Source organism: Rattus norvegicus, chromosome 1 (genome assembly GCF_021556685.1).
Source record: "Rattus norvegicus strain SHRSP/BbbUtx chromosome 1, alternate assembly SHRSP_T2T, whole genome shotgun sequence".
Taxonomy (NCBI): domain Eukaryota; kingdom Metazoa; phylum Chordata; class Mammalia; order Rodentia; family Muridae; genus Rattus; species Rattus norvegicus.
In genome coordinates this window covers 186,879,723-186,904,690 of record NC_141534.1, presented here as the reverse complement: position 1 = coordinate 186,904,690, position 24,968 = coordinate 186,879,723, and the positions used below count along the sequence as shown (strand labels likewise).

General features: G+C 41.8%; 2 protein-coding genes and 1 pseudogene across 10 annotated transcripts in view; 2 read left to right on the top strand and 1 right to left on the bottom strand.

Annotated features, from left to right (window-relative positions):
• Acsm1 (acyl-CoA synthetase medium-chain family member 1) overlaps positions 1–22,847 on the bottom strand; it is a 54,952-nt gene extending 32,105 nt beyond the window's left edge. The window contains exons 1-2 of one of the 7 annotated variants that reach the window (XM_087571534.1): positions 22,561–22,847; positions 2,599–2,703 (exon numbers count right to left, since the gene is read on the bottom strand). Coding sequence is in view for 1 of the 7 variants with exons in the window: in XM_087571507.1 (XP_087427633.1) it covers positions 2,599–2,731; positions 3,054–3,158 (238 nt within the window). In the remaining 6 variants the exon portion in view is untranslated. 7 annotated transcript variants of the gene reach the window in all.
• Positions 910–15,137, top strand: RGD1559600. Of its 3 annotated transcripts, XM_087582776.1 has the most exons (3): positions 2,784–2,870; positions 5,230–5,268; positions 14,062–15,137. In XM_087582776.1, the coding sequence occupies exons 1-3, from the start codon at positions 2,835–2,837 to the stop codon at positions 14,518–14,520; spliced, it is 534 nt and encodes a 177-aa protein (XP_087438902.1). In that variant the 5' UTR covers positions 2,784–2,834; the 3' UTR covers positions 14,521–15,137. The 3 variants fall into 3 exon arrangements, with proteins under 3 accessions (XP_087438891.1, XP_087438902.1, NP_001102623.1); XM_087582765.1 differs by lacking the exons at positions 2,784–2,870; positions 5,230–5,268 and adding an exon at positions 910–1,000; NM_001109153.1 differs by lacking the exon at positions 5,230–5,268 and having other exon boundaries at positions 2,821–2,870; positions 14,062–14,594.
• LOC147996946 (Nuclear RNase P) lies at positions 16,694–16,880 on the top strand (annotated as a pseudogene).
• Positions 22,848–24,968: the final 2,121 nt, after the last annotated feature.

Here is a 24,968-nt window from a genome sequence, read left to right as displayed (position 1 = left end):
AATGGCTAAATTTTTACATAGGTTTCTGCATGACCTCAGTGTCTCCCTTAAATATTAACTGCTTTTCTTCTAGGCAGAGCAAACAGACATTTCATAAGTAAATGAAATGGCTAGTCACGTAGCTCAATGATAGGACACTTGTCTATGCATGTAGTCATGGTCCAGTCTCTAGAATTGCAAAAGAAATAGTCAAATATAGAAGTTGTGGCTACTTACTGAGTTAAACAAAAGGGTGAGTTAGAGTGAGGAAGTACAGTAGCCCTTTATCATGGGCTGATTCTGTGACCCCCTCTTGAAGTGCATGTCTGATTATTCATCCAAATATTCCTCAATGTGATTGTAATTGGACATAGGTACTTTCATAACTGAGTTAAATATGAGATCATTGGAGCATACCAGAACACATGAATAGTATCCTTTCTCATAAAGGAAGCAAGCATCGGTGATGTATACCTTCAATACTAGCGCTTAGGATACAGAGGTAGGTGGATCTCTGTGAATATGAGGCCAGATAGGGATACATAGGGACAGTATAAAAATGGTTTAAAAATAGATTAGCATTCAGACATGAGGCAAATGCCATATGAATATAAAGAAACAAGCCTCAAATAAGTAACCTTGATCTTGGACTTTCAACATTCAGAAAATTGAGAAAACAAATTTCTGTTAAGTCTCTCAGTCTGCGATCATTTCCACAGCAATGTTATTGGTCAAAGAAGAAAAAAATCATGTTGACACTATCTTACAAATTGTTTGTAGTTCTGACTTAATGTTTGTCATGTGAGTTGGCAAACACAGTGGTACCTGGAAGGGTCAGCAGTAGGTAGCTGGGAGGGTAGCCTTGAGAAATCCAACAGCACAGGTTCAAATTCTACTTACCTTCTGTGTAACTTGGAGCAATTTCCTTAACCTCCCTTTACAACACAGATGGACTCACAGTACCTATTGGCCTAAGCAAAGGTGGTGAAAGATGACTGACATTCTGCAAGACCCAACACAGGTAAGGACTTAAGAAATAGGAGCTACTGTTAGCTAACTCTCTCTCCAGGGAAGTGCAGTAATTAAGCCTGACACAAAGACATGGTGTCTTAACTTCTATAACAGGAGTAGAGGAAAGAAGTGGGGATTGGCGCCTGAAATAGACTATGCAAGGCAGCTTTTGCACTGAAACATACAGACACAGCATGTGCCACAGTGCATGTTACAGCTTTCAGGGACACCCATATCCATGTATTTGTCTGTCTTCCTGAGCTGCAGATCTCTCTCTATAGCTGTGTCTATTTCTGTAACTAAGTAGCAATATCTAAAATTACATCTCTATATATCATTCTCTATAGATCAACATAGCAATAATTACATCATGATATTCTATACATAGTTCAATATCTATCTATCCATCAAAGTGTTCATTGATAGACACTGAGTATTCAGTGTAATGATAGACTCTTCCCTTCTTGCATTTTAAAAATCTGAGAGGTGAAAGCTGGAAAGAGAAAAATCTATTATGTCTGTAAAATATTTGAATCACACTACAATTTCTCTTTCATTTATGAGACACTTACTATCAGGGTTCCACTTGTGCTTTTAGATCCTATCAACTGGAGGAAGGTCTGCCATCTTGGAGAATATATTCTGATGGCTCTATGAAATGATTTTAGAGCCCAATGTTTCGAGGTGTTTTAAAGTATATTCTGGAAGCAATTTGGCCGTGTGTATTTGAGGTGGGCTGGGCTCAGGACTGTAGACTTATATATGCAGTGCCTTGAGAGTGTGTTCAGTAAACTCTTGGACACAAATGTTACTTAACAGATTGGCATGTTTAATGTGTCTTAGGGGAACCCAGAGCAGCAGAGTCAGGACTTGACTTTTGGCTTAGACTTTACCACCTAACAATTCTGTGATTTGGGGCACTATTTTTGAGGGTAGAAAGATGATACCTACTACCCCAATCCCCATAACTAGTGGCATAATCACTTTAGCAGCACTGAACCTAGAACATACCAAGAATTTTGAAATGTTGAGGTACCTTTCAATTATCAACAATTATGAATCTGCCCCTCCACCATGTGTGTGTGTGTGTTTGAATGCACACATGTGGAAGTCAGAGGGCAAAGTCAAGGGGTTTTTCCCCCAAACCCCTCCACTTTAGTTTTGGGAACAAGGTCTCTCGCTGAACCTGGTGGTAGCTGATTTGGCTAGACTGGTTGCTCAACAAGTCTCAGGGATCCTTCTATCTGCTTCCAGCACTGGGATTATAGGGACCGTGTAGGTTGCTCTGCATTGCTGTGATAAACATCATGACCAAAAAGCAGCTTGGAGAGGAAGTGGTCTATGGCTTACATGTCCTGATCATCTTTGTGAGACGTTAGAGCAGGAACATAAGCATAAGCACAGGCAGAAACTACTGAGAAATGACATCTGCTGGCTTGTGCTTTATGGCTTTCTCAGCTCATTTTTAGAACAGGCAAGGTGCCCAGATATGGCAACACACACACACACACACACACACACACACACACACACACAAACACACACACACACGGGGTAGGGTCAAGGGCTAGGGTGGGAGAATGTGGGAGAGGAAGGGTTTGGTCTTACCTGATACTGTGAAGGACACAGGTAGACTATAGCTAGGAGAGGAAGCTTGTAGGGTCTGTGCACAATCCTTTTCAGTTCTGGGAACACAGCTGTGGAACTTGGCCCCTGGATGCAGGGAATGTTGAGCAGAGAACTTCAGGAATTGGATGATGCAACAGAGGGGAGGAGATGTTTAGTCAGGAGGGCAAAAAGCAGTGCAGACTTCGAGCAGGGACAGTGAGATAGAGAAAAGGACCATGAAGAACCTTCCCCATTCTCATGGGCTACTCAAGGTAGGACAGGATAAGAAAGATGGGGTCTTCATAATGTTTTGGCAGCTAACCTGCTCCCCTTTCCCAGTCTGGACCCTTTATTTTCATCTATAAAATCATCTTTCAGCTGAAGAGCCACACAGCTTCATAGCTACGATCCACGCTCCAGAGACACAGAGATCTCAACATGAGCCTCAGCTTTACCTGCAACAGTTGTCTCTTCCTGGGTGAATGAGACACTGAGATCTCAGCACAAGCCCCAGCTTTGGCCACAAAACCCATCCCTTCCCGTGTGAGGCCTGGCTCCATTCCTCACTTTATTTGTAAAACGAAAATGTCAAAGTCTAAGGATTTTGTTTGTTAGTGTTCGACTAGAGGACTCTTGAGAGGCTCCTAACATGCAATGATAGAGTGTGTTGGCTCTTTAACTCTAGCTAACAGAAACGATTCTGCAGAAGGTAAGATCTTTTTAGTTCCAAAGGTTTATGCTTAAATCCTGGATCTTTCACTTGTAAGAAGAAACCCTGGGTAAGCCATCTGGTCCTGGATTTGGGGCAGCTCATCAATAAATGACGTTGAGCAGGTTATTGCAAGCTTTGTTCTATGAGATCTTTGACTAGATTGGGTTAGTCAGTAGAGAACCCGACCCAGGAATTTAGCCACAGACTGGATACTGATGTTGCATCGTTTAATGAAGGAGACAATACATAGTAGTTCTTTTCTATTGCTTTGATTTTGGGGGATTGTTGAAGAGTGGAGGACCTCCAGGGTTTGGGCCTGGGCTTTTCAACACTCTTACCCTTCTAGTCTCTGTTGAACCTGGGATAAAAATACTTTGGTTTAAAATTATCGCTAAAGAAGAGGGGGTAAGGGCAAGCCTGGCAGACCTCATGTTTCCTGGCTTACTGATTTATGTTAAAATGTTAAACACAGGGTAGGAGTTGCTTTGGGGAGAAGGATAGATACGAAGACAGAGCGAGGTGACTGGCCACAGTAAGCTATCCATTAAATACCCAAACTGTCAAAGTGCAAAAACCCAAGAGTGCAGTGGAAGACAGGTGGCCACTTCTGCAAAACAAAGCAGGAGTGGGAATTAAAAGCTGAGAGATGCCTCCTGAACCTGGCAGTGTCTGCTGAGTTACCACACTAATCCATGGCCAAAAGGACAGGCCCTTGGGCCTGACAGTCTGAATCCGAATCTAGATTTCACCAGTTAGCAGCTCAGCAGCACTGTCTATGCCTCCATTACAAGTGGGTCTGCAGTAGAGAAAGGACAATTCTGAGGACTCCATGTACAGTCTTCTTTGACATCAGTCTTGATTGCAGTTAGCCCAAAGTTGCTAAACGAAAGTTCTGGACAGTAAACTCCAGAGTGAACATTTGGGCATGTAAAGGATCGTGAACTAATCTGTACTCTCTTCTGATTCAGTTCTGCTGGAAGCTGTGCTGAGGCATGACATCACAAGGTGGCAGACACGCTGTCAGTCATCCTTTCTAGATAGTCTTGTGTAGTGGAATCTCCACCCTGAACTTTTACAGACTTACTTCTGTAATTCTGTATAGAGCCTAGGATTCACTCACTCATTAGAGACACTCACTGAGCATCTTTTTGGTGTAGATGTGGCTTCGAATGTGCAAGACAAGGCTATTGTTCGCTACAACTTTCCATACCCCGTGACAGACAGGCAAAAGAAACAAAGCAAAGCCTCAGACTTCTGTGTTCTGCAATGACATGCACAGTGGGTCATGAGTTATAGACAAAGAAACGGATGCAGAAGCTGCCCTAGAACACTTCCAAAGTCACAGAGGACATCATACAATACAGGAAAGGATTGAATCTTATTTTATCTAAGCTAATATTCACTCAGTTGCCACTCAGTTCTCTCAGTAATATTCTGCTTCTACAAGTGTCTGATAAGCCTGTTTCTCGTTTGAATTTTTTTCTTTTTACCTAGGGAAATATTTATGAGCTGGATTACTGAAGTTGTTTTCCCCCATGAGGAAATGGGTTTTGATTGGACAGAAAAAAAATCTTTCACTGTCTTTCCATTGTTTGGTCATTCTTATTAATCAGATCTGGAAAATTGTCTCTGGAATGGTATAAAATCTTCCTGTAATTTAGTTTTTTGTTGGGCCCATAGAAGGCATCAATGGCTTCCCCATTCTCCTCATATTTGGTATAGAATAAAGTTTGGAAGACAATTTCCAACACTTAGCACATGGTAAGGCCCCCTCCTCTTTGTGTATGTGTGTGTGTGTGAGTGTGTGTGTGTATGTATGTGTGTGTGTGTGTGTGTGTGTGTGTGTGTGTGTGATGTGTGTATGAAGGGATGTGCATGACAGATGACATCATGAATCAATTATCTCTTGTGTTGGGCAGAGTCTCTTGTTTCTGGATAAGTGGCCTCCACGCTTTCAGGTAATTTCCTTGTCTTTGCCTTCCACCTGGCCTTAAGAGTTCTAGAATTACAGATGCATGACCCCAGATCTTGAATTTTTATATGGGTTCCAGGATCAAACTCATGGAATCAAGTTTGCATGGCAAGCACCCTTACTCACTGAGCTGCCTTGATGGTTCTGCATGATTTTTAGCGCTCTCTCTCTCTCTCTCTCTCTCTCTCTCTCTCTCTCTCTCTCTCTCTCTCCCCTCTCCCTTCCTCTCCCTTCCTCTCCCTTCCTCTCCCTTCCTCTCCCTTCCTCTCCCTTCCTCTCCCTTCCTCTCCCTTCCTCTCTCTTCCTCTCCCTTCCTCTCCCTTCCTCTCCTCTCCTCTCCTCTCCTCTCCTCTCCTCTCCTCTCCTCTCCTCTCCTCTCCTCTCCTCTCCTCTCCTCTCTCCTGTTTTTCTTTCCTTCTCTCTCTCTCTCTTCTTTCTTTAATACTGGAGACTGGTCTTGCAATTGGTAGGCAAGCACTTTACTACTGAGCTACACCCCTAACCTGATTACTTCTGAAGATCCACTTATTCCAAAGAAATTGTGAACATAGCCTTATTTAAACATATAGTAAAATCTCATGGCATGTGCTTTTTCTTTTCATTGACTGTCTTATGTGTGTGTATGTGTCTGCATGTATGTATGTATGTATGTATGCATGTATGTATGTATGCATGCATGCATGTATGTATTCAAATACTATGACCAGGGCAGCTTATTATTTTAAAGGATTTAAATTGAAGCTCATGGTTCCAGAGAGTAGTAGAGTCTTTGATCACCATGGTGGTGAGCATGGCAGCAGGCAGGCAGGCATGGTGCTCAAGAAGTAGCTAAGAGTTTGCATCTGATCTACAACAAAGAGGCAGAGAGAGGAGTTGGTGGATAGACTGGTCCTGGTGTGAGTTTACCCCAGTGACACACATCTTCCAACAAGACTATACTCCCAAATAGTTCTAGTTCTACCAACTGGGAACCAATCATACAAATACATGTCTATGGGGACAGTGATGGGTTGTAAATGCTTGGCCCAGGGAGTGGCACCATTAGAAGGTTTGGCCTTATTGGAGTAGGAGTGTCACTGTGGGCATGGGCTTTAAGATCCTCAACCTAGATGCCTGGGAGCCAGTCTTCTCCTGTTTGCCTTCAGAACAAGATGTTGAACTCTCAGCTCTTCCTACACCATGCCTGCCCAGATGCGGCCATGCTCTCACCTTGATGACAATGGACTGAACTTCTGAACCTGCATGCCATCTCGAATTAAATGTTGTTCTTATGTTACCTTGGTCATTGTGTCTGTTCACATCAGTGAAACACTAACTAAGACAGGGGCCATTTTCATTCAAACCATCACATTGACCAGGTAATATTGACTTAGATATATTTCATTCCTTTTATGTAAGCCAAGTCACACCATGAAAGACTATGTGGAAGCTACTACTATCATCACCATTTGACCAGTATGAATGTTGACACTAAGAATTCCAACTAGACAACCATGCTCAGTACAGACAGCAAACGACAGAAAAGGCATTGGAACCTAGTTTTACCTGGGTAAGTTCTTAGTCACTATGCTCACTGTCATACATTCATCCTGGGAACAGCTCCAACTAAAGGAATACACAGCTCTTTGAAACTCTTTTGTCTTTATTTCTATTGTCCATATGTCTGGTTCCAGCCCTCAACAATGGTCTGAGGCAGAACGAAGCTCAGATTGGACTTTGTACTCTGACATAAATCCAAAGTACCCTCTTATATTTCTCTGAGGACTCCTAAGATGTTTTATTATAGAATAGCATCTGGGGAGTTACTTTTTAACTTAATTAAATGTTTACATAGATAGTACACACCAACGTTTGGAAGATGTTCATCAAACAATTAATAGCTTTGAACAAAACCATGGCAGTGGAGTGATTTCTGTAAGGTCAGCATTCTGGGACCAGATGTGGTGGTGCACATGTTCAATTCCAGCACTCAGCAGGTAGAGAAAGGAAGACCTTCATGAGGTAAGGGCCAACCTGGTCTATATAGTAAGCTCTGTGCAATCAAGGACTACATAGTGAGACCCTGTGACTTAGGGTTTTGTCATCATGGTGGCACACTGGCAGACATGATACTGGAGAGGTAGCTGAGAGTTCTCCATCCAGATGAGCAGGCAGCAGAAAGAGACAGAGAAACTGGGCTTAGTTTGACCACCTCAAACCTCAAATTTCCACACTTCATCCAACAAGGCCACACCTCCAATAATGTCACTCCCTATGAGTCTATGGGGGCCATTTTCATTCAAACTGCCACACCCTCTTTCTCAAAAACAAACAAACAAACAAACAAAAAAACCAAAAAAACTTCAAAAAAACTTCAAAAAACCAAGCAAGCAAGCAAGCAAACAAGTATATCAACACTCTAACAGATATAAATGATTAACTATCCTTGACCTGCTTTTTTAATATCAGAAGATACTAGTGAGCAACTAAAGCAAACAGAAATTTGAGTAATTTTTATGTAGAAGGAAAGAACAGCATTAAGTGGATGTCTCATTGCGTGGAGAAAACCCAGAATGGGAGAGAAAAAGAAAATTAAACTTCTGTGAATAAGTTTTGCACAAATTTCTAGTTGATTCCTGATGTGCATAGACTTTATGTGGCCTTGGTCTGAAGGAAGAAAATATAATTTTGAGTTGCTAAACACTGAAGGAAATGACTTGTTTTTGAACTATAAGTCTGAACAAGCTCGCTGCCTGTTTAAACCAGAGAAAGAGAGAGAGAGAGAGAGAGAGAGACAGACAGACAGACAGACAGACACACAGAGACAGAGGGAGACAGAGACAGAGATACAGAGAGATATAGAGATTATTCAGAAGAACAAAATGAAACCTAAAATCTTTACTATTAATGATAAGGTTAAGCACAAAAATCCAAAAATTACTTCGGCCAACTGTGTAGCAGAGTGTTTTCCCAGCAAGAGCAAGGTCCTGGATTCTATTTGCCACACCACAGACATACAAACACTGTATATATGCTCATGGTTCAAACACAATTTTGGAGGAATTGAATTGGAACTGATCTGAAAGACTCTTCCCTGAGGACTAGCTTTCCTAATATCTGAATCTCTGCCAACTGCCAAGGAAGGAAAGCATTCAATAGTCACACCCTTCAAGCCACAGCAATAGCTAGCATAGCAGGATGCGCCCAAGGGTGCAGTAGTGGCACTTATATGTCTTGGGAGTAAGACACTCTGTGTCTGAAAGATGTGGTATCCTCAGCAACAGGGTCTTACTTTCAAGTTCTGGTGGGGTGGTGCTAATCAAGGGCAATGGCACCAGCCTACATTATTTAGAGGGGCTCTTTGATTCCCCTGACTAACAGCTGTCAAGATGGACTTAAGTCCTACTTAGTAGGAGTGAATCTGAGCCTAGTACTCTAAAGCTTGCCAACTACCCATGGGTGATGAGGTTCTTAGACCTTAGAGGAGAAGCTACTTCTCCCAGTTTCCTAAGCTACCATAACTTCTAACTGTATTTTAAGTACTTATCACCCAAGCATAAGTAATTCTAACTCTTTATCAAAGAAGTGCCTATGTGAAGCAGATGGAGACTATTACAGAAATCTGCAACTGGTCAAAATGCAGAGGACCAGCTGACTCGGCTGTCCAACCATAGTTGATACATATGCAGCACAATTCCTACACTTAAAGCTCAGACACATTACTGGGAATGGGATGGAAAGGTTCTAAGTGCCAGAGGACCAAGGTGTCTGCTGTGAGATTAGGTCTTCATATGATAGAGAAATCACACCCATGAAACCGCAAAGGTTGCCTTGACAGGACCTGTATAATGGAAATATCTGTTGACATGTCAGCATGAGTGAGAACATTTTCACAAGGTCCCATCCCTAGATAAGGAGCTACAGACCAGTGCTTCTCAACCTGTGGATTGCTACCCCTTTTGGAGGTCATACAATCTTTTCATAGGGGTTCCCTAAGACCATCAAAAAACCCCACAAACATTTACATTACATACGCAAATTATGTCTGTGAAGTAGCAACAACAATAATGTTACAGCTCAGGATTACCACCACATATGGAACTGTATTTAAGGGTTGCAGCAATAGGAAGGTTGAGAACCACTGCTATAAACAAGTAATGGCTGCTGAAAGAGGGCAAATCAGAGATGAGTCTCCTGATGGATTATCCAATCCCAGGTGCTCATCCCTAAACACTTACAGCAGACAACACTAAATGGGCCCATTTACATATATTGGACTGTGTGTATAACAATAATTAAAGGAGAGGTCATGTGAGAGGGAGTGGGGGGTATGGGACGAGTTGGGGGGAGAAGGAAATGGAAATGATGTAAATTAAAAAAAATAACTTAGAAAAGGAAAACATGATCCAGTCTCTAAAAACAAAACAAAACAAAAAGCAAAAACCAAACAAACAAACGAACAAACAAACAAACAAAAAAACCCCAGGACATCAGTGAGTAAAACTGATGACCCAAATTGGGATTAGTAGAGAATAATATTAGTAAATGTTATAGAGCTGTTAACAACTTATGCTTGGTTGATAAGTACTTAAAATACAGTTAGAAGTTATGGTGGCTTAGGAAACTGGGAAAAGTAGCTTCTCCTCTAAGGTCTAAGAACCTCATCACCCATGGGTAGTTGGCAAGCTTTAGAGTACTAGGCTCAGATTCACTCCTACTAAGTAGGACTTAAGTCCATCTTGACAGCTGTTAGTCAGGGGAATCAAAGAGCCCCTCTAAATAATGTAGGCTGGTGCCATTGCCCTTGATTAGCACCACCCCACCAGAACTTGAAAGTAAGACCCTGTTGCTGAGGATACCACATCTTTCAGACACAGAGTCTTGCTCCCAAGACATATAAGTGCCACTACTGCACCCTTGGGCGCATCCTGCTATGCTAGCTATTGCTGTGGCTTGAAGGGTGTGACTATTGAATGCTTTCCTTCCTTGGCAGTTGGCAGAGATTCAGATATTAGGAAAGCTAGTCCTCAGGGAAGAGTCTTTCAGATCAGTTCCAACTCAATTCCTCCAAAAGTGTGTTTGAACCATGAGCATATATACAGTGTTTGTATGTCTGTGGTGTGGCAAATAGAATCCAGGACCTTGCTCTTGCTGGGAAAACACTCTGCTACACAGTTGGCTGAAGTAATTTTTGGATTTTTGTGCTTAACCTTATCATTAATAGTAAAGATTTTAGGTTTCATTTTGTTCTTCTGAATAATCTCTATATCTCTCTGTATCTCTGTCTCTGTCTCCCTCTGTCTCTGTGTGTCTGTCTGTCTGTCTGTCTGTCTGTCTGTCTCTCTCTCTCTCTCTCTCTCTCTCTCTCTCTCTCTCTCTTTCTCTGGTTTAAACAGGCAGCGAGCTTGTTCAGACTTATAGTTCAAAAACAAGTCATTTCCTTCAGTGTTTAGCAACTCAAAATTATATTTTCTTCCTTCAGACCAAGGCCACATAAAGTCTATGCACATCAGGAATCAACTAGAAATTTGTGCAAAACTTATTCACAGAAGTTTAATTTTCTTTTTCTCTCCCATTCTGGGTTTTCTCCACGCAATGAGACATCCACTTAATGCTGTTCTTTCCTTCTACATAAAAATTACTCAAATTTCTGTTTGCTTTAGTTGCTCACTAGTATCTTCTGATATTAAAAAAGCAGGTCAAGGATAGTTAATCATTTATATCTGTTAGAGTGTTGATATACTTGTTTGCTTGCTTGCTTGCTTGGTTTTTTGAAGTTTTTTTGAAGTTTTTTTGGCTTTTTTGTTTGTTTGTTTGTTTGTTTTTGAGAAAGAGGGTGTGGCAGTTTGAATGAAAATGGCCCCCATAGACTCATAGGGAGTGACATTATTGGAGGTGTGGCCTTGTTGGATGAAGTGTGGAAATTTGAGGTTTGAGGTGGTCAAACTAAGCCCAGTTTCTCTGTCTCTTTCTGCTGCCTGCTCATCTGGATGGAGAACTCTCAGCTACCTCTCCAGTATCATGTCTGCCAGTGTGCCACCATGATGACAAAACCCTAAGTCACAGGGTCTCACTATGTAGTCCTTGATTGCACAGAGCTTACTATATAGACCAGGTTGGCCCTTACCTCATGAAGGTCTTCCTTTCTCTACCTGCTGAGTGCTGGAATTGAACATGTGCACCACCACATCTGGTCCCAGAATGCTGACCTTACAGAAATCACTCCACTGCCATGGTTTTGTTCAAAGCTATTAATTGTTTGATGAACATCTTCCAAACGTTGGTGTGTACTATCTATGTAAACATTTTAATTAAGTTAAAAAGTAACTCCCCAGATGCTGTTCTATAATAAAACATCTTAGGAGTCCTCAGAGAAATATAAGAGGGTACTTTGGATTTATGTCAGAGTACAAAGTCCAATCTGAGCTTCGTTCTGCCTCAGACCATTGTTGAGGGTTGGAACCAGACATATGGACAACAGAAATAAAGACAAAAGAGTTTCAAAGAGTTGTGTATTCCTTTAGTTGGAGCTGTTCCCAGGATGAATGTATGACAGTGAGCATAGTGACTAAGAACTTACCCAGGTAAAACTAGGTTCCAATGCCTTTTCTGTCGTTTGCTGTCTGTACTGAGCATGGTTGTCTAGTTGGAATTCTTAGTGTCAACATTCATACTGGTCAAATGGTGATGATAGTAGTAGCTTCCACATAGTCTTTCATGGTGTGACTTGGCTTACATAAAAGGAATGAAATATATCTAAGTCAATATTACCTGGTCAATGTAAACACTTACAGCAGACAACACTAAATGGGTCCATTTACATATATTGGACTGAGTGTGTAACAATAATTAAAGGAGAGGTCATGTGAGAGGGAGTGGTGGGTATGGGATGAGTTGGGGGGAGAAAGAAATGGAAATGATGTAAATTAAAAAGAATAACTTAGAAAAGGAAAACATGATCCAGTCTCTTAAAACAAAACAAAACAAAACAAAAAGCAAGCAAGCAAACAAACAAACAAACCAGGACATCAGTGAATAAAACTGATGACCCAAATTGGGATTGGTAGAGAATAATATTAATAAATGTTATAGAGCTGTTAACAACCGAAGGAAAGCATGCTAAAGAGAAACAGAACTTTTAACAGAGATATAGAATTTTTAATTGGGAATCATTGACTGAAAAACTTGTTGCTTTAGGTTAAAAATTAATTAATTAGGCTTTCTGGTGGAGTCAAGAGGGTCAAAGAAATTCAGTGAACCTGAAAACTGTATCAAAGGAAATAATCACTGAGAATAATAGGGAAAACTTGGAAACTGTAAGTGGAACAGCAGCAGACCGTGGAATCAGTTAAGTGACAGAAGCATGTCCAGACTCGCTCGGATTTTGGAGGAAAACATATGTTTATGGACTCTCAGAATAACAGAAAGAAGTAGAAACAGGAGAAATGGAAAAAAAATGCACTTAGGCATATAAATGTATTTCTTCTTAATGAAAAACAGAGACGGGGACTGGAAAGATGGCAAGGCAGGTATGGATGGGCACCACCTTTGCAGGGACAGATTTCGGTTCCTTGTTTGAATGTCAAGTGCCTCACAATGTCTGTAACCCCAGCTCCCAGAAACTTGAAGCCCTCTGCTCTCTACTGACTTCCAAGGGCATCGCCAAAACACTTGTAGAGAAAGGGCAGAGGGGAAGTGAGGAGAGGAGGTGGGAGAGGAAGTGAGGAGAGGAGGTGGGAGAGGAAGTGAGGAGAGGAGGTGGAACAGGAAGTGAGGAGAGGAGGTGGGACAGGAAGTGAGGAGAGGAGGTGGGACAGGAAGTGAGGAGAGGAGGTGGGAGAGGAAGTGAGGAGAGGAGGTGGGACAGGAAGTGAGGAGAGGAGGTGGGAGAGGAAGTGAGGAGAGGAGGTGGGACAGGAAAGAAAGGAGAAGGAAGAAGATGGCGGGAGAAGAAAGGCATACAATAGATACTTTGAAAACAGAGAAAGAGTTGTGAACATAGAAAGTGGAAGGCAACACAAGGAGACAATGGTTCTAGTCACCCCCGAGTATTACCAGAAGCAGAAGGCTATACCGCAGCAAGGGGGTTCATTAGGTAGCCCCCCTTCATGTCCCCACAGGTAATCTGCAGACGGAAGTGCTTCAGTGGAAGATTGCAACACCCAGAAGCTCTGAGACTAGAGCTCTGGTTTCAGTGAACACACTTTTTCCCAGTGCCAGACCGTGGGTTCAGGTGCCAGACCTAGAAATGGTTCCATGCCCTGGGTAGCCTTGGCTGAGGCCTTCTGTAGCTTTGGTTTTAATGCCAAAAGCTTTGCCAAGGGACCAGCAAAGAGTTCATATGCATTAGCACATTAGGGGACAGGTCTGCCTCACCTGGTTTTAATTGCAGACCCTGAAATGACACTCTCTCTCAGCACAGCCCATCTCAGCTGTATGGCGACATAATTTTTTATTGCACATAGACGCAGAAGAAAGTGTGCCCATGTTGGTCTCTAGGGCATGTTTGTCAACTCTGGCAATGCAGTAGTTTCTGAAACAGCCCCAAAGCATGTCTCTATTCCAAGACAAAACAGCTCAGGCCTGCCTGAATAGATTCCTAGGGGTACATTTACCAACTCCAGTCACAAAGCAGACTCAAAGGCCTAGATCTCAACCCCTAATCTGTAGTCTGAGAGCAGTTCTGACACATGAGGGCCAGCAGAAGACACACCCAGTTTATTCTTCAGGGCAGGCTTGCCAACCTCAGTTCCTCAGAGGATCCTGGAATAGTTCTAATCTTGGCTTCACTTTCTCTCAGATGCAGGTTGACAGTGGACTCAACTCTGGGATGTATGCATCAGAGATGGGCTCAGAGACTTGGACTCTGTCTTCGATCCTGAAGCAGCCCTGCAGATTGATCACAGGCCCTCTCAGCCTCAGATCGCATTGGTACTGTTGGAACCATGTAGTTTCAGCAGCAGTCCTGCTGAGATGTGAGGATGTTACAGTCATCAGCAGGTCAAGTGAAAGATCTGCTTCGTACCTTGGAGCAAACTCCAATCTCCTTGCTTTAGGTCTTGGAGACCATCTAGTTCAACCATGGACCACCATCCATGAAGGACACACCCACCCTGCATTCTCCACACAGAAAGACACAGAGGAGGCTCCCTCCTGGGACCTCAGATTAGGCATAAACCACACCCAAACACCTGTTTTTACTGAGAGATTCTTTCTTAAGGAGGGCAGAAAAGTTAAAGTGGCTGATTTTAGAACCTAGAGTCTGCTGGACGCCTCATCAGGCCCACTAAACAGAGATGCCATTGAGTAGCCATGAGACTCGTTCTGAGAACGTTTGACTGCAATCCCAACGCAACACCGCCATCTCAGAGATCTAAAAGAAGACCTTACAGGGGGTAAGAACACTTTCTAAGGAATAGAAGCAGTGTGGCAACCTGTAAACTGTTAAAGAAAAATAACAAGGCTGTAGCAGCTTACCACAGAAATTAGAGACCCATGAGTTTCAGGAAGGAGAATTCAAAGTGCTCATATTACAGAAGTTCAGTGAGGTGGAAGGAAACACATTTAAGAAGAAAAGTAAAGAAATTTGAGGGGGAAAGTAAACATATTTATCATTAAATAAAATTTAAACATTTTCCCAGAGACAATCATAGGCAGAAATTGTGAAGTATGAAATTGTAATTTAATTTGTGCAGAAATTAATTTATGGACTGAGTTAGAATTTATACATAATTTGAAAAAATGATGTAGATAACTTGTGTCAATAAGCTACCATTGTGCTGTGAATTCTACTGTATTCACAATAAAATTATGGTTCATATCCTGATAACTGGGAGGTATAGCAGAAAATAAAATGCATGAGGGTAATGAACAAAAGAATATATGGATGCTTTCATATCTCTAGTCAGTATAGTGATGGATGATGTCCTAGCCAAAACCAGCTAACAGAACACAGAGGCTCCAAATAAGAAATGATGGGAAAATGAACTCTGAAAATAATGGGACTTCTATAGAAAGTGGTGAAGACTCACCCACCACACTTGTAGGACTACTAATTTGATGAATTTATAGGGTACAAATTTAAACTATAGAAATCAGTGGTATTCCTATGTGCTACCAACAAAATTGTCCAAATAAGTCACAGGGGGTAAAAGAAAACAAAGAAAATAACTCCATTCATACTAGTTTAAGAGTATAAATAAAATACTTGAAAATCAACTTAACCACAGAGGTAACAGACCCATGTATTGTATACAATAAAATAGAGATGGAAAAACACAGAAGACATAAATAAACAAAAATATATCCCCGGTTTATGGACCCCACACTGTCACTGGCTACTCTCTGATCCTGGCAGCGGCCTTCCTCTTGCTGAGAACTCTGCTCACAGTCCCAGCATCTGCCTCCTACGGTTATAGTCACAACTCCCAGTAACCTATTAAAATCAAAACTCAATAAGCTTGTAATTTATCAAACAGATTTCTATCTTAAGTTCTCATTCCACAAAACATCCACATCCACACAATGAACTCACAGTCAATTGATAATGATACAAACTGCCCACCTAGATAAGACAAATTGTCCTATAAAAATCCATCCCTTATGAAATATTCATAATACCCGTGGCCTTTTAAGTCCACACAGATCTGGGTCATCCTTCTCCTCTATCTTGATTCTCCTCCTCCTCCTCTTCTTCCTCTTCCTCCTTCTCTTCCTCCTCCCCCTCTCTCTCCCTCCTCTCTTCAAAACTCTGTGCCCCCCTTACTTTTTCACTAACCAAATCACAGGCCTTGCCTTCTCTTGTGTCTGCCTTCACCTGCAAATAGACAGCAATCCCCCCCCACACACACACACTGGGAGGGAAACTATGTAAAGTGTTACATATGCTAATTAGCTTGGTTGTAGAAATCCACAGTATATATCTGTATTGAAATATATTGTATATACCCTTCATATATACTATATATAAATTCATCAGTTATGCTTCAACAACACTAAAAAGTTTCAAGGTGAACCCAATATTAAATATAAACTTAATTAAACTCAAATCTCTCAATGGCTTACAGATATTGGGTGGCCATTGTTGCAAATTCTGGGTTCTATATTATACTTTTCACTGTCCTTGTTGTTCTTCCATCCCTCCTATCCTGCTTTAAGTGTGCTATACCAAAAAGACAACAGGAATGGAGCCAGCTCCAGCCCAAAAGCCAGCTCCACCCTTATTGGTGACGTCAGCTTTAGGGCTGGAGAGATGGCTCAGAGGTTAAGAACACTGAGATCTTCCAGAGGTCCTACGTTCAATTACTTGCTGGTTCCCTTTTTTCTCAGGACCCGCTCTATGTTTTATAGCTCACACAGGCTTATCCCCCTTCTGTCAAGCACAGGCACAGAGTGCACAGGCATCCAGGGCCCCTAAAAAGGTTTAAGGCTGGGGTCTCCTGAGGCTCTAACCAGTCTTTCCCTGAGTTGGGAGGTGAGTTTCCAGAGAGCAGGGCCCCACACCTAGATGACTGGACAGGAGAGGCCCCAAGTGGACAGATGCATCCCTCACCAGAGCTTAGAAAAGACTCCTAGTCACTCATTTTGCTCAGTAAATGGCTATCCTTCTTGCCAGGAGAAGTGCTGGCTCCTGGTCTGAACAGATGTAGTCTCTAGGTTGTGAAGACTGACTATTCTGCCACACTCAGCCCACTGAGAAGCAACAACCACTCCCTTCCATGCACCTTAGGGCACTCAGTGCAGATACCTATGGGTTCTCTTCACCACAGACGGAGGCCAAGAAACTGGCTCCTGACCCCACAGGGAATCCACACAGACTGGGACTTCAACGCCAGGTAGAGAACATCACCAAATTTACCAGCAGGCTCTTTTAGCAGGTCTCAACAATAATTTGGTTAAGGTTTAGATAAGGATAGTAGACAAAAAAATTGATAAAAGTCCAGTGACATTTTTTGAACAGGTCATAAAGGTTATATGTGTAAGGCTATACACACATAGACCCTGAGAAAACAGCACATTTTAGCACGGGCTTTCATCAATTAGTTAGTGCTGAACATTAAGAAGAACTTACAGATTCAAAAAAGATTAAGAAAAAAGTCATTAAAAGATGTAATGAAAGTTTCAGGGAGAGTACAGAAGAGTGCAGATTAAGACAAGAAAGACACTAAATAGAGATTTTGTTAGAGTCCTTCTAGCCAACAAAGCCTCAGATCCAGGAGACCAAGCTTCAAAAAATTGCTAGGCAAGTAGTAGATAAAGGGATCTTGACCAATACTCTAGGGCCACAGAAATGGCCAGAAGCTTATTTATCACAAAACTGGGCCCTGTGGCAGCAGAATAGCCACATTGCCTGTGTATTATTGTAGCATGACACTGTTGATTAAAGATACAGATAAATTAACTTTGGGACAAAATTTCATTGTGATTACCCCCCATGCAATTAAAGGGGTATACTGCCTTCTGATTGATGACTCAGCAATGCCTAAATGATTCATTATCAGACTTTACTAATCAACCCTGCTAAGTTATTTATTTTCCAGCTGCCTGTTTTCCTGAACTCCAAGACTCTCCTACCTGATCCTGACTTAAACTGTCCATTCCATCAATGTGACAAGGCTCTGGTCCAGATACACAGTACCTAACCTGACTTGAGGGTACTTTATGGATGGAAACAGCTTCCATAAGGGTCAGAGAAAAACAGGGACGACAGTGACTACAGAAATGGAGATAATCTAGACTGTCTCTTTCTCCAGGCACTTCAACTAAAAGGTCCAAATTCATAACATTAACACAGGCTCCCATCATGGGAAAAAGACTGGCTGTTAATATTTACAGGGACTGTCAGATATACATTTACAACTGCTCATGTACATGCAGCCATCTACTAAGAATGAGGGCTCCCAACAACAGCAGCAGCAACAGCAACAGCAACAACAACAGCAACAACAACAACAGCAACAAACCTGTCAAAATTAAAGATAAAATTCTACAACTCCTTAAAGCTCTCTGGCTGTCAAAAAATTGACAATCATTCATTGCTGAGGACAGAAAAGGGAAACAATACCAATGGCTAGAGATAACAACCTGACTGACAAACATGCTAAAGAGGTAGCCTTAAAAGAAACAGCCATCTCTGGATTAGCCACTGCCCTACCTGAACCACCCAGAACAAATGATATATATATATATATATATATATATATATGTATATATATATATATATATATATATATATATATATATATATATATATATACAGAAGAAAAAATTAAAGGGGCTGGTGGTGATCAACTAAAACCTCTTTAGCAAGAACTGTTCTCAGGAAGAGCCACAGTCACTCACATGAGAGTAAACAAATGATAGACCCAGTGAAACAATCTAAGGTGACTTTCAAGGATATACAGGCCACTCTTGAAGATGTAGTGACAAACTGTAAAGCTTGCCAGCTGACCAATACTCCCAACAATTCCAAATATCCACGTTCCTGACTTCAAGGTAAGAGATTGGGGGCCTTACTGGGAAAATTGATTTTACAAGATCAAGCTGAGAAGATATGACTATAAATATCTGCTGGTATTTGTGGACATTTTCTCCAGATGGACAGAGGTGTTCCCAACCAAGGCTGAGACAACAAAGGTAATGGCCACTAGAGGACATCTTACCCAGGTATAGATTTGCTCATATGATAGGGTCAGACAATAGACTGACATTTATGTTACTGACAAGGTAAATCAAAATATAACAAAATTCATTGGGACAGATTGAAAATTATATTGTACCCCCAACTCCAAAGTTCAGAACAGGTTAAAAAAACATTAAAAAAGACCTTAACTAAATTAGCCTTAGAGACTGGCAGGGACAGGGTAATATTCTTTCTCTTTGCCCTATATCAGGTGAGAAATTCTCCTTGCCAGATGAAACCCTTTGATTATATATGATATCCCAGTTCCCATTGTTCCCGACTTACAGTTGACAACTATTACAAAACTAAAAGATGATGATTTAATATTTAGGGTTAGAGCCTACCCTTTGGGGTCATAAATATCTTTGACCTAAATTATGTGCCCTCTATGAAACAGGCCCACTTCCAGAACACACAGGTCAAAGAGACTGGGTCTATGTAAAGAGATTTCAACAAGGGGTTGGGGATTTAGCTCAGTGGTAGAGCGCTTGCCTAGCAAGCGCAAGGCCCTGGGTTCGGTCCCCAGCTCCAAAAAGAGAGAGAGAGTTCAACAAGACATGGTTAAACCCAGAAAAAAGGACATTGCATCATCCTGTTGACCATGCCAACTACCATCAAAGTAGATAGAATCACTGCGTAGGTATACTAAACTCACTCACGCCAGACCTGTTTCTCCACTAAAGAAGACTACCTGGCTCCAGCTGTACCAGAATGGAGGGTACAAAAAGGAGACTAACCCCTTCAAGTTAAAGTTGACTCAGTCTCTGTCCTGAGTTGTTGTCCCTGCTAACTATGTGTATTGTGTGCATTACATCCCCCTTTTATAAAGACATTGGGTTAATGGCTAAATATAATGTTTCTCCATATAGATGGTCACAAAAGGTCCAACTTTAACAATCCAGACTATATTGGAATGGGATGTCTGTCTGAGAAAAGTTTCCTTGTTATATCAACACCTCTACAATCAGACTGTTCCCATAGTTCTTTCCCAATAGATTATTTCCCCTGAACAGACATGGTGGGCCTGTTCCACAGGACTGTCCTCTTGCATGAATGGAGTGGATTTTAATTCTTCTACCCCAGGTGGGTTCTATATTTTGGTTCAATTAGTGCCCCACATAACCTATTATTCAGAGAAAATGATATGGAGAACCTTAATAAGACTAATTGAGGGAGACCGTAAGAGACAAAAGAAAGAACCTATCTCTTTGACTTTAACATTAATTCTAGGGACAGGACTGGCTGGGGTCAGCACTGAGGTAACTGTGCTAACATTACAGGAAAAGAACTATGACAGTTAAAGCAGACATAGTTAAAGATATCCAACACCTAGAAAGATTCACTTCCCACCTGGAACATAATGTACATTCTCTGGCTAAAGTGGTGTTACAAAACAAAAGAGATTAGACTTAGTCTTCCTTCAACAAGTAGGGCTGGCTATATGACACCTTATACAAGAAATGCTGTTTCTATGCCAACCATTCTAAAGTTATTAGAAAATCATTAACTAAAGTTAAAAAAATATAGATTCCCCAAGAAATGAGAAAATTCCGAAAGTTGGTATCACTCACTGTTTAATTCCTCCCCCTGGTTAGCAACTCTCATTTCTACTCATGAGACCCTGAGTTATTCTCTTACTACTCACTTTTAGACCACACATTATAAATAAGCTTTTATAATATATAAGATAGAGATTAGAGACTATTCAACTGATGATAATGAGGTCACATTATCAACAAATCAACACAGATGATCCAGATCTCAAAGAGCCCAAGATTGGCCCCCTAAAGCCACTAATAGAAGGAGGTGGGGGGATAAAGAGACAAAAGCAATAGGATAGATTCCATCTTGTCCTGTAAACTCTATTTTAAGCTCCTGTCCTTACAGTGATATGACCCCCACCCTTGAGGTCTGAGAAAAATCATGAAATGTCCCTGACAGTTGCAAAATAGACACAGCAACTGTAGCTAGCTGATAACAACAGAGTGGGCTAAGAAAACATGTCTTTCTCAGGTCAAGATTCTCCTTTTTGGAAGTATGCTCTCTCCTTGTGGTTTGAACAAATGCTATCAGTTTAAAAGTTAACATTCATTTACTCACTTACCCAATCATGTAACTCCAAAGCTTGAAAGCCCCACTTGTGGTTTTTTTCCTTTTTAAATCCCCTTCACCTAGAGCCCGGGGTCCCTTTCCTTCCTGTTCCATCAGGAAGGTTTGTGGCCCAAGCTCAAACTTAAATAAAGACTCTCGCATGCTTACATCAGAGTTGTGGTTCCTGGTGGTCTCTTTGGAGTTTTTACAATCTGGGCACAACAGCATCTTTTAATAAGAATGTTGGAATTACATTTGTATACCCCAGACAGGTTTTATGTGGATTCTGGGGATTGCTGTTAGACTTACCCAGTAAGCACTTTTAAGAACTGAGCCATATTGCCAGCCCTATTTGATAAACAGTCCCCTTGAGGCACAGGACAATGTTCAGAACTAAAAACCACTTATTGGCAGTTGAATAAAGAAAAGAGAGGACTTGATTGACACCTGGTAGTCAGACTAGCTGTTAATCATTGTCCTTGAGCCTCACTGCCTTTCCCTCTGGATTAGCCTGGGTTCTGCCTGAGAACATAGCAACAGCGATAAGGCAGATAATCTGAATCCAGACACACTCCTGCCCTGGACAACTGAAATCTTTGTCTGATGGAGAACTTGGAAACAAGTAGGCTCATGTAAACTAGACAAGCAAACCCAAGGTAGACCATAGAATTGAGGAAAAAGATTGATTTCTAGAAAATTCTGCCTTTATACTATTTACTTTCACTATTCCTAGATTGGCTTTGTAACAGTGCAGAACTGGTTTGTCAATGTATGGGGTTTCCTGGGACCTCGTTCCACCTACTTGCTAGGGAATAAAGAAATAATGAACTTTCTTGGAGGCCAGAGGGAGCTCCAGTAGGGAGCTCATGGGTAGTGTGCCCCACTAAGAAGGAAGAAGGCCAATTCTGCCTGCCACCAACTGGACCCCTCACATTCACCTCCCTGTTGATACTGTCAGAAGGGGGCATCAAACATTGACATACTAATTTTAGGTGGAGAGAGCTGACATCGGGCAGTGGTTTAAAACATTACTCTAGCTTCTACATTCTTCATTATAATATATTTGCAAAGGTAAATAAATGATAAAACAACCACACTGCTTTAAGAATGGTGCTCTGTCCTCTGGGAGCGCCTCCATGGTAAATATTTTAGGTATAGTGCTCCCATATAGGAGAGGTGAGGAAGCTTCATGCGCTCCCTTGCCTCTCCCCTGCACATATATCTCTCAGAGATTTACTTCCTCCTTCTTGCTTACCTGAAACTGTGCAGGAACTGTGACACTTGCTTTTCACAGATGAGGAAAAAGGGAGTCCAGGTGGGTAGCGTACCCTTCACGGTAAAAGAACTAGACTCATTACCTTCAGCTCTGAAAGGGAGTGACTTTCACAAACGCTCCATCTGCCTCCTTTTAGGTAAGGCAACACCACATGCCCTGCCCTATGGAACCTGTTGGCTCTTCCTCATTTCCTCATCAATTACCTTGACCTATTTTGACTTATTTCTGAAACTTTGGCTCAGACAGCTCACCTTTGTATCACTTCTTGCTGCTTGCTTGCTGCTTGGTTCTTGGTGCTTGCTCAGAGCTTTCTCAGTGCTTTCTCAGTGCTTGCTCAGAGCTTGCTCAGTACTTTCTCAGAGCTTTCTCAGTACTTTCTCAGTGCTTGCTTGTTGCTTGTTGCTCCTGCCCCTTGCGTTACACTACCTGTGTCCTTTTTCTGTGCTACAGATGGAAAGCACTATACCTGGCTTGAAGGAGTACTCTAGCATTGACTATTTCCCGAAGCCTCCGATAAACATAGTACTAATTCAACATGAAATCCTCTATCTCCACCCCAGCTTTAAAATGAATTTAAGTGCTAAGTCAAACAAAACTAAATACTATGAAAACACAAGTTGTTAGCATTAGCAAATCCTGTTAGGTCATAGTTGGCTGCCAAGTATTGAAGGCTAGTTTTGCTAAGAGGGAGATCTTATTTTCACTAGTTGTTTGTTGCTATGGTAACATTGTATAAATGACTTTCAAATCTCAGGAACTTAAACCAACCTGTGTTTTCCTTCCTTGGGTCTGCCAGTTCTGGGCAGGGGGGTAGCTCCAGGTTTCTACTCTGTTAGGCTTTGACTCGGATGACAATGGCTCCCTAGCATTTGCTCTCTTTGTCAGTGTGGCAGATGGCCACAGATTAAGTCAAACCAGGTAAGGCACACTGAAGCCGGCTGCCATCATGCCTCCTTACATTTCTGTGGATCAGACAAGTGTTCAACTTTGTGGAAGCAGAAATCTGTAATCTTCTCTTGAGGTAGAGGAAGCTGTGAGAGCGGCTGAATAACCACAGAGTCTATCATAGAAAACCTACATGGAACAAAGTGAAGCTTCCTAACTGGCTGGAGGCAGATGGTTGTGGTTCAGTACTGGGCTCTCACAGCAATTCTAACCAGGCAATGGGTGGGGATGGGTGCAAAGAGGGAACTGACTGTTGGGTAGAATACAAAGAGTTTGTCACACTGCTCAAGTACCTCTCTCTTTCGGAGGCTACAACCTTGAATCTTTAACCTTTCTCTCCCACATTCTTTCTTCCTCTTCCCTTCCTTCCTTTCCCTTCTTTCTTTTCTTTTTTGTTTGCTTTTGTATAGTTTTTTTGAGACAAGGTTTTTTTTAAGAGGTATGCACCACCACCACTCATCTTCATCCTTTTTCCCATTCATATTTGGAAAGTGTAGAGGGCAAAATCCATTTCTATCCTCCCGTGTGCCATGGCTCAGCCAACAATTATCAGTGCTCTGATTCACATGCTCTACTGAATGTTGGCGGAGTGAGGGAGACAAGTGCCCAAATGTTCTGCCACTAAAAGGGCTCTCTTCAGCTCCCGCTGTGGCTGTTCATGGCAGTGCTGTGCAAATCTTTCAGGATTGTTCCCTTTCTTCTTTCTGATACTGCACTGGCGTTCTTTCTCCTCAGTGTTTGTGGAGTCTCCCTCCTCAGTGTTTTGTCTCTTCAAGAACATGTCCTGAGTAACCCATTCACCTATCTTAACACTCTGCTGAATTGATAATTAACTAAGCTACATTCGAAGTCTTGATCTCTCTCTGAGCTCAAACTTAGCTATCTTAATAAAAGATCAGTGTTACATATTAATGTTAGATATACTAGAAATTAATACTTAGCCACTAACACTGTTAATCGGAATGAGCACGACCACTGAGTACTCCCATCTCCAAATTCGTCCTGCTCAGCAAGTGCTGAAAGCATAGACCTAAGGCTTGCTGGGTTAAAAACCCCAGAAGTCACCCTTCAGCATCTCCTTCCCTCCAACCCTATCTCCATTGCTTAGTCATTAATCGGCCAAATTCCACTAAGAAGATGTTTCTGTAAGCACATCCTGATTTCCCCTTTAACACAGTTACCCTCAGTCAGCAAGATAACTTAAAAAATGCATAGTTGACTGAGCTTTTGCTTTGCATTAACTACTTTAATGAAATCACTCTGCAGAACAGGTGCAAATTCCTTACCATGTAATAGTGACCTCCTCAGTTACCATACAAGCTGACCATGGTTCTTAAGCAACACAGTCTCTAATAAAGTGATTCATCTTCTCTGGGGATTTGGTTCATGTGTTCGTGTTCTTGTCTTAACATGTGCTGGGAGCAAATCTGGACAAAATGCTTCAGCTTGGGTACTGGCAGTCCTAGGAGACCCTCACATTGAAAGCTGGAGCTATAGGATTATACTCTTGAGAGGAGGTGGAGCCTGGAGGTAGCCTAGTGGGACATTTTTGGTCATTGAAGACATACTCACAGTAGGGGTATGAGACTCTGACCCTTCCTAATTCCCTCTCTTCTTACTGGCTTGTGAGCAGTGACATTTTGCTCATATGTATATGTCATCAGCTGAATGTTGGCTGCCTCGCTATAGGATTAAAACAGTGAGTCCAGCCCAC